Here is a 10,436-nt window from a genome sequence, read left to right on the forward strand (position 1 = left end):
CACCAAGACAAAAACAACAGGCCATTACAGACTGCAAAACTTATCCCAATGGATACAGAAGTAAATACTCAAGGAAATTTATGCCAATTTGTGAGCAAATAAAAATTAACTCAGTGATCAAACAAAATTTTGAAGAAATACACACCCAGATTAATTCCAGACAAAATATGCAAGAAAAGAAGACAACCCAGATTTCATGATGAGAACAAATTCAAAAACCCTCATCGCTATTTCAATTTTGGGAGTTTTTCCAATCACCCAGTACAATATAAGCTGCCATATGCAGGGCAGACAAAAATCCATCTTTAATTGTTACAAGACCTCATGGTTTCCTCAAATTCCTGAACCAGAGCCATCTCAAGCCATTTCTCAGCCTCATCCATGAAAGAAGGGCTCAATCTAATCATCAACACACAAAATTCATTTTGATTCAGAGCCCCATCACAATCCAGATCTCCTTCCTGCACCATCGCCTGGAGTTCTGAATCCGTCAAAGAATCCAACCCCAAAGCAGCAGAATTTTTCCTCAGGCTTTCCAAAGTAATCACGCCCAATTGGGGATCTGCTAGAAGCCGAAACCCATTACACAATTCCGCCATAAAATCCTGTCCCCCCAATTTCTCCGCCATTGTTGGCAAGAAATCCTGGAACTCCGCCATTGAAGACCCCGAATTGAATTGCTGAATCGAAGCTTAAAACTTTTGATTGAATTCTCCAAACAGAGTTGAACTGTGAAGCATTTGAAATGGGGATGAATTTTATAGCTTGTGCACCGCCGGCCTGCTGAGAAATCGTGGGCCGTTAAATTTGAGAAATTGGGAGGAAATTGCTGGTTTGCTGTCTAATCGTTCAAGACCGGCTGGAAAGATACGAGAATTTATCACGAGACGACCAAATGGGTGTTTAAAATTGGCCATTTGCAGACAATTTCCAACTTACCCACAAGCTCGGATTTTCCCGGAAGCTGCCATCAACACATCTTGACGAATATACATCTGTTGACGAAGTTAGTGGTATACGGAGGATTTGTGGCCGCCACCTCATGTTGAATTGTCATCTCATTGTGGCTTAATTTTGTCAATGGGTTCCATGATGTTGAATGGTTCTTAATGTGTCCATGATGAAGAAGACTTGCAGAGTGCAAGGCACTGCCATCATAAGGGAGGAGGTTGGGATTGTGCCTTGTGCGAATTTGACAGAAGAGGTCCTTGGCTTTTAGTCGAAGGGGTTTTAGCCTAAGGCTCCTCCTCACATATCATATAGCTAAAACAACTTAATCAATGAAAAATCTTCCACAAATAAAATTGACGTAATTTATCATTACAATTTGTGTGTCAAAAGAAGTTTTAATGATTTATTTAAAAAATATATATATAGAAGAAGATTTTTTTATTTTAATTATATTTTATAATCAACTTTAATGCTATGAAAGATTTGTAATTTATTTGAATGTTTTGTGGATAAACCATATCAAAGGTTCTTCAAGTTGAGATATTCATATAAAATGTATTTCTCAAAACTTTATAAGATTATTGAATATTTATATTATGAGTCATAATCTAAGTCAATATTTAATTAATATGACAACTAGTATAGAGACATCTCCTTGAAAAATGATCATTTGAATTAGTATAAATTAAATTAAACTAAAATAATTAGAAAATTATCTTCTCTTTTTGATATATTTTTTAAGTTTTCAAAGTTTCTATATTTATATTATAACTTATAGTCTAAGTCAATAGTTAATTAATATGAGAGCTCATGTAGAGATGTCTCCTTGAAAAATGATCGTTTAAATAAATTAGTATAAATGAAGTAAACTAAAATGAATTATAATTTGTGGTTCTTCCCATAGTGTGTTAGTTAAGTGGTGGTGGTGGTGGTGTGACCACCAAAGTTGACATTGTCATCACAAGCTTGTGCTTTCTTTGAACCAATGTATTATTATTATTATTATTATTATTATTATTATTATTATTATTATGTTTTTGAGTGTTTGATTTAGATTTGTTTAGAAAGATAATAATACTTAGAAATTGTTGGTGTAAATAATTATTCATCTTGGATATTATTACATTATACTTAAGTTTACTTAGGTACATGCATTTTATAGTAATTTGGGTATGAAACACTTGGATGCTTGTGCCACATTGGGATAGTGTGTAGGAGAATTTCCACCTTTTATGGTGTTGATCTTGTTACTACTCTATCGTATCCACTTATTGTGGAGTGATAATTCCACCTTCGGTGGGTGATCCACCTCATGTGAAATATTTTATTGTTTCTCCTACCTACCACACCTATTTCCTACCCACCCTTGTTTCTTATTGAGTCACATGTCATGTTTGTGTGCTAACATATCCATATAGCCTTGCCTATATAAACAAGCTCATATTCATTGTATAAACAACTATTCAACAGCGATTGATGATCCAGTTGATCACATTTTGCATCTTGATAAAATATAGTTTATTCCTATCATCTATTTTGTTCTCACTTATTTGTGCTTTCCATTGCCTCTAGATCTTGGCAAAATCTCACATGGTATCAGAGTGCTGAAAAGCAAAAAACTGAATAAAATATTTTATTGTTTCTCCTACCTACCACACCTATTTCCTACCTACCCTTGTTTCTTATTGAGACACATGTCATGTTTGTGTGCTCACATATCCATATAGCATTGCCTATATAAGAAGGCCCATATTCATTGTATAAACAACTATTCAACAACAATTGATGATCCAGTTGATCACATTTTGCATCTTGATAGAATACAGTTTATTCCTATCATCTATTTTGTTCTCTCTTATTTGTGCTTTCCATTGCCTCTAGATCTTGGCAAAATCTCACAGAAACAATAAATTGTGTAAATTAATTATAATGTGTTATTTTTATGATGTTTTACATTTGTGTAATGATGATTTATAATTTATATAGACTATTAAGTTATTTTTTAATCATAAATGCAAATTATTGTTTGATCATTTATTTATAAAAGGTGGAAAATTAATAGGTTAAATTATTTTTTGAGTGTATTTACTTTTTGGATAAATTAAGTTTGGGTAGTTTTATCCAAATAAAAAATAATTAGTGGAATAATTATTTAGAGTATGTTTAGATGGGTATATGATTATTTAATCACTTTGATTTTATCTTGTTGAGTTTGATGTTATATATATATATATATATATATATATATATATATATATATATATATATATATATATATATATATATATATATATATATATATATATATATATATATATATATATATATATATATAACAGTAAGAATTACTACCTAAATGTAGAAAAGAATAAATATGCACACACACATAATTGTAACACAAGATACATCTAAACCCTTTAATGGTGATTAAAAATCAAGGAGTTTCTACTCCTATGCCACTAATCCACAAATGTATAATAGTTTTATATTATATTCATAGGACTTACAATACATATGTATGTTGTCTTAAAGATGGCATGACCTACAACTACTTTTAATCCAAATATTGATCACTATCTCAAGTTTAGAAATAGTTGATACAGCCTTCACTTTTCATGTGAATGAATTTTCAAGTTGCATTAACCCAATGGTTCATCATGGAACATGTACAAGAAATTCTACCATTGCTTGAAAGCATGATAATGAACTCTTAATGAATTCTAGTATAAGAGAGTTAGATCAGAAATGTTAAAGACTAATAAGATGCACATATATTAGTTGTAATAACCCTTGAGGTATACATAATATTGTACAATATTCCTTCTCGAAGAAATCACTCCACACTATATCTCCCTGAGATCTCAAATACAATATCATACTCAAAACATTGTTACCATGATATTTGTTTTCTTTGTATAAACTACATCCTAAAAACATAATGGAGGAGTAATCGTGGAGAAGGCCTACTCATCACCTAAGATAAACAATTACACACAAGTTATCCAAATGATTCAATATAAGCAAATGAAGGGATGTAAGCAACAATTGGCATCCACATTTATCTACATACATTATAATATCATATCTCTATGTATAAAACATGGCATCTCTTCTTGACATATTTTTTCACTAATTCCATGCTAGTAAAATTATAATTGCTACTAAGAATAACAAAAACAATAACCTTTTATTTGTTGGAAATACAACGATAAACTTTACAAATTGAATCTTCTATGTTTGAAGCTAAAATACAAGATGAGGTAGTCCAATAAGACTCTAACCCATCTGTAAACCCATACATAGATTTGTAATTTTGTTTGAACATTTTGTGGATAAACCATTTCAAAGGTTCTAGAAATGTAGATGTTTTTTTCAAATTGAGATATTTGAATAAAATGTATTTTCTCAAAAGCTTATGAGATTATTGAATATTTATGTTATAAGTCATAATCTAAGTCAATATTTAACTCACGTGACAACTAATATAGAAAAATGATCATTTAAATTAGTATAAATTAAGTTGAACTAAAATGAATTATAAAACTATCTTCTCGTTTTGATATATTTTTGAAGTTTTCAAAGTTTTTGTATTTATATTATAAGTCACAGTCTAAGTCAGAGCTAATATATATAGGTCTCCTTGAAAATGATCATTTAAATAAATTAGTATAAATTAAGAAAACTAAAATGAATTATAAATTGGGGTTCTTCCCATAGTGTGTGGGTTAAGTGGTGGTGTTGTCGTGACCACCAAGGTCGACATTGTGATCATAGGCTTGTGCCTTTGTTGATCTAATGTACTCACAAGCTTATGCCTTTGCTGATCTAATGTGCTCGAAAGGATGAGGTCCCCCCATTTGTGACCTAGCTGAACTTTAAAAAAAAATGAATTATAAACTTCTCCTCTTTTTGATATATTTTTAGAGATAAAAATTACAATGAATCATAAGATTATTATTAATATTATTATTGTGGTGCCTTTGAGTGTTTGATTTATATTTGTTTAGAAAGATAATAATACATAAAAATAATAAATTGTGTAAATTAATTATAATGTGTTATTTTAGATGACGTTTTATATTTGTGTAACGATGATTTATAATTTATATACACTATCAAGTTATTGTTTTCTCATAAATGTAAATTTTTGTTTTCAATCATTTATTTATAAAAGATAGGAAATTAATAGGTTACATTATTTTTTGAGTGTATTTAATTTTTGGATAAATTAAGTTTGGGTAGTTATATACAAATAAAAAATAATTAGTGGAATAATTATTTGGAGTATGTTTAGATGGGCATTTGATCATTTAATTGCTTTGATTTTATCTTGTTGAGTTGGTTTTTAAAGATTAACTTTGAAAATAAAAGATAAATATAAACATTAAGAATTACTACCTAAATGTAGAAAAAAATAACTATGCACACACACATAATTGTAACACAAGATACATCTAAATAAACCTTTTAATGGGGATAAAAAATCAAGGAGTTTCTACTCCTCATGTTGCCAATCCACAAATGCATAATAATTTTATATTACATTCATAGGACTTATAATATAGACACATATGCACGCTGTTGTAAAAATGGCATGAACTACAATAACTTTTACTCCAAATACTAGTCACTATCTCAAGTTTAGAAATAGTTGATATAGCCTTCACTTTTCATGAATGAATTTTCAAGTTGCATTAACCTTAATGGTTCATCATGGAACATGTACAAGAAATTCTACCATTGTCTAAAAGCATGACAATGAACTTTTGATGAATTCCACTATAAGAGAAATTAGATTGGAAATGTTAAAGACTAATAAGAAGCACACATATATTAGTTTTAATAATATAATGTAGAATAGAGATCACATATCAGACATGATATGAGTGTGGGTCAAGATACCATAATGTTCAATATATGCATAAATGGAATAAATCTTTGAGGTACACATAATATTGTACAATAATTCTTCTAGAAGAAGTCACTTCACACTATATCCATGAGATCTTAAATACAATATCATACTTAAATCATTGTTACCGTGATATTTGTTTTATTTATATAAACTAACTCCTAATAACATAATTGAGGGGCGGTCCCCAAGAAGACCTACTCATCACCTAAGATAAATAATTACACAAGTTACCCAAATGATCCAATATAAGTAGCTGAAGGGATGTATGCAACAAGTGACATCCACATTTATTGACATAGATTATAATATCATATCCCTAGGTATAAAACATGTCATCTCTTCTTGACATATTTTTTCCTTGAAACATGAGAAAAAGCTAAGTAGCATGATCATCCCAAGTCATTATAAATGTGATGTCATGGCCACTTATCCAACCATCTATAGTAGAACTTCATAGTAATTTTAGCTTGATGTTACCTAGATCCCATCCTAATCCACATTTTGCTACACCCATGTGATTCTATCCCTTATTATAGAAGTCCTGATTCTTTGTCATAAATAGCCATTACTTATGTGAAGTCACTAATTATTATAGTTATTCCTTTGATTCCATATACGTCTATAATGATTGTCTTGTTGATTTTTTATATTACCATGTCTTTAGGCTTCTTGCCTCTAACAACAATATGGATGCCTCTATATCACACCCTTTTCTATCACTAGAACCTATTTTGGTTATTCACCATTGTTTGCAAATTGTTTTATGGCTCATGATGAGAATTACTAATCTCCTCTCTACTCTTGTTTGTTCTCTACTTTATTGGTACAACTTACTCTTCCTTGACTTTCCTTTAGACTTGATTATGTATCATATCTTGCAATATATTTTTTAACTTTGATACCAAAGATTCATAGACTTATTTCACACATTGATGTTTATTAATTGTAAATATTCTAACAAAAAAAACTGAAAATAGTATTCAATCCATCCATATCCAAAATATAAACTTTTTAATATAAAACATATTTATCCAAAAAAAAAATTTAAAAAAATCAAATCTCTTAATAATTAAACATATTTACCCACTATTTGATTGTTCTTGATATGCTTTATTTGTACTTATAATTACCAATGAGATTTTAAAAACAATAACCTCCTTTTGAATACAACCATAAAATTTACAAATTGAATCGTCCTGTTTGAAGCTAAATTGCTTGTACATATATTCATCATATTCTCCTTAACATCATCTTTTTCCTTCCTTTCTTCCTCATCTTCTGGTTCTTCATCTTCCTATCCTTGATCTTTTATAGATTAATCCCAAAAAAAAAAATTGTAAGAAAAGAAGACAATCCAGATTTCAGTATGAAATCAAATTCAAAAAATCTCATGGCTATTTCAATTTTGGAAATATTTCCAATCACCCAGTACAATATGACCTGCCAATATGCAGGACACACAAAAATCCATGTTTAATTGTTACAGTACGTCATGGTTTCTTCAAATTCCTGAACCAGAGCCATCTCAAGCCATTTCTCGGCGTCATCCATGAAAGAAGGGCTCAATCTAATCATCAATACACAAAATTCGTGTTGATTGAGAGCGCCATCACAATCCAGATCCCCTTCCTGCACCATCGCCTGGAGTTCTGAATCCGTCAAAGAATCCAACCCCAAAACAGCAGAATTTTTCCTCAGGCTCTCCAAAGTAATCACGCCCAATTGGGGATCTTCAAGAAGCCGAAACCCATTACACAATTCTGCCATAAAATCCTGTCCCCCCAATTTCTCCGCCATTGTTGGCAAGAAATCCTGAAACTCCGCCATTGATAATTCTCAAGCGAAGCTTAGAACTTATAATTGAATTTTCCAAGCAGTCTTGAACTGTGAAGTGTTTTGGGAGGGGGGGAATTTATAGCTTGTGCACCGCGGGCCTGCTGAGAAATCGTGGGCTGTTAAATATGAGAAATTGGGAGGAAATTGCTGATTGCAGGTCCACTCGTTCAACACCGGCTGGAAAGATGCGAGAATTTATCACGAGACGACTAAATGGGTGTTTAAAATTGGCCATTTGCAGACAATTTCCAGCATACCCATAAGCTCGTATTTTCCCGGAAGCTGCCATGGATGGACCTTGAGGAATATACAGCTGTTGACGAAGTTAGTGGTATACAGGGGATTTGTGGTGGCCACCTCATCTTGAATTGTGGTGGCCACCTCATCTTGAATTGTCATCTGATTTATAATTTTTCATTGAGATAAATGTGGTCTTTTAGAAAATGAGTCTTTGGTGTGTTGGTGAAGTTGAATAGTCTTTAATGAGCTCATCACGGATAGAGAGGAGGTCAAGATTGTGTTTGAAGAAAATTTAGTAGAAGGGAAACATCTCAATCTTTGGCTCTTAGTCGAAGAGGTTTTAGCCTAAGAGTCTTGCTCAAAGCAAATCTCTATTATCATAATGGAGAAGGTTGGGATCGTGGCCCATGGGAATTTGGGAGAAGGGATACACTCTTGGCTCTTGGTCAAAGAACTTTTAGCTTAAGGCTCCCATATTGAATAGCTAAAACAACTTTATCATTGAAAAATCCTCTACTAAAAAAATTGATGTAATTTGACGATTGCAACTCTACCAATTAAAAAAATTTATAATGATTTAATTTAAAAAATATATAGAAAAATAATTTTAACATTTTTTTTAATTTAAATTATATTATACAATCAAAATGTCGATCATATAACCATAGCTTTAGGCTATAGAAGACTTGTAATTTTGTTTGAATGTTTTGTCCATAAACCATTTCAAAGATTCCAAATGTAGATGTTTTCTTAAGTTGAGTTATTCATATAAAATATATTTCTCAAAACTTTATAAGATTATTGAATATTTAATAATATAAGTCATAGTCTAAGTCAATATTTAATTAATATGACATGTTGTATGGATAAACAATTTCAAAGATTTCATAAATGTAGATGTGTTTTCAAGTTGAATTATTTATATAAAATGTATTTCTCAAAAGTTTATGAGATTATTGTATATTTAATATTATAAGTCATAGTCTAAGTCAGTATTTAATTAATATGATAACTAATATAGATACATTTCCTTGGAAAACGATCATTTAAACTACTATAAATTAAATTAAACTAAAAAATTATAAAATTGTCTTCTCCTTCTGATATATTTTTGAAGGTTTCAAAGTCTTTATATTTATAGTTTAAGTCATAGTCTAATTCAATATTTAATTGATATATGACAATTAATATGGAGATGTCTCCTTGATAAATGATCATTTAAATAAATTAATATAAATAAAGTAAACTAAGATGAATTATAAAATTGTATTCTCTTTCTTTATATATTTTTGTACACAAAAATTACAATAAATCATAAGCTATTTGAATTATTATGGAGTTTTTGAGTGTTAGATTTAGATTTGCTTAGAAACATAATAATATTGAGAAACAATAAATTGTGTAAATTAATTATAATGTGTTATTGTAGGTGATATTTTACATTTGTATTATAATGATTTATAATTTATATAGACTATCAAGTTATTGGTTTATCATAAATGTGCATTATTGCTTGACCATTTATTTATAAAAGGTGGTAAATTAATAGGTTAGATTTTTTTTTAGTGTATTTAATTTTTAGATAAATTAAGATTGGGTGGTTTTTTACAAATAGAAAAAGTTAGTGGAATAATTATTTAGAGTATGTTTAGATGGTTATTTGACTATTTTAATTGATTTGATTTTACCTTGTTGAGTTTGTTTTTAAAGATTTACTTTGAAAATTAGAATAACATAAACATTAAGAATTAATACCTAACTACAAAAAAAATAACTATATGCACATACATAATCTCCAAAACAAGATGCATCTAAAGAAACCTTTTAATGGGGATCAAAATCAAATAGAAGTTTCTACTAATGCCACTAATCCACTAATGCACATTGTTTTAAAGATACCACACCCTACACCAACTTTGATTCTAAGTATCAACTATCTTGAGTTTAAAAATAGTTGATATAGGCTTCACTTTCCATGTGAATAAATTTTCATGTTCCATTAACCTTAATGGTTCATCACAGAACACCTCGAAGAAATTCTATCCTTTGCCCAAAATTATAACAATGAACTCTTAATGAATTCCACTCCATGAAAATTAGATTGGAAAAATTATAGACTAATAAGATGCACACATATAATTTAGTTGTAATAATTAAAAGTAGAATAGAGATTGCATACCACACATGAGATGTGTTTGAACCAAGATGCCATCATATCCAATATATGCAGAAATAGAATAAACCCTTGAGATAAGTTAGCATTGTGCAATACTGCTTCTAGAAGATGCCACTCCAAACTATATATCCAAGAGATCGCAAATGCATTATCATACTCAAAACATCTTCAAGAAGGCCTACTCATCACCTTGGATAAATGATTACACAAGTTGTTCATATGATCCAATGTAACTAACTTAATGGATGTCTGCAACAAGTGACATCCACATCTACCTACATGCATTGTAATATCATCACTAGGTACAAAACATGTCGT

At 30.0% G+C, this 10,436-nt stretch overlaps 2 protein-coding genes across 2 annotated transcripts; both read right to left on the reverse strand.

Annotated features, from left to right (window-relative positions):
* Positions 1 to 210: 210 nt before the first annotated feature.
* Positions 211 to 1,175, reverse strand: LOC131028886 (calcium-binding protein KIC). The gene has a single exon (XM_057959262.2). The coding sequence runs from the start codon at positions 657 to 659 to the stop codon at positions 306 to 308; it is 354 nt and encodes a 117-aa protein (XP_057815245.1). The 5' UTR covers positions 660 to 1,175; the 3' UTR covers positions 211 to 305.
* A 6,068-nt stretch (positions 1,176 to 7,243) lies between these two features.
* Positions 7,244 to 8,062, reverse strand: LOC131028888 (calcium-binding protein KIC-like). Its single transcript, XM_057959264.2, has one exon. The coding sequence runs from the start codon at positions 7,691 to 7,693 to the stop codon at positions 7,340 to 7,342; it is 354 nt and encodes a 117-aa protein (XP_057815247.2). The 5' UTR covers positions 7,694 to 8,062; the 3' UTR covers positions 7,244 to 7,339.
* Between the last annotated feature and the right edge of the window lie 2,374 nt (positions 8,063 to 10,436).

This window comes from Cryptomeria japonica, chromosome 5 (genome assembly GCF_030272615.1).
Source record: "Cryptomeria japonica chromosome 5, Sugi_1.0, whole genome shotgun sequence".
Classification (NCBI taxonomy): Eukaryota; Viridiplantae; Streptophyta; class Pinopsida; order Cupressales; family Cupressaceae; genus Cryptomeria; species Cryptomeria japonica.

Excerpts from the sequence above, each read along its gene's own strand:
- LOC131028888 (XM_057959264.2), bottom strand. The coding sequence starts at position 7,693 with ATGGCGGAGTTTCAGGATTTCTTGCCAACAATGGCGGAGAAATTGGGG.
- LOC131028886 (XM_057959262.2), bottom strand. The coding sequence starts at position 659 with ATGGCGGAGTTCCAGGATTTCTTGCCAACAATGGCGGAGAAATTGGGG.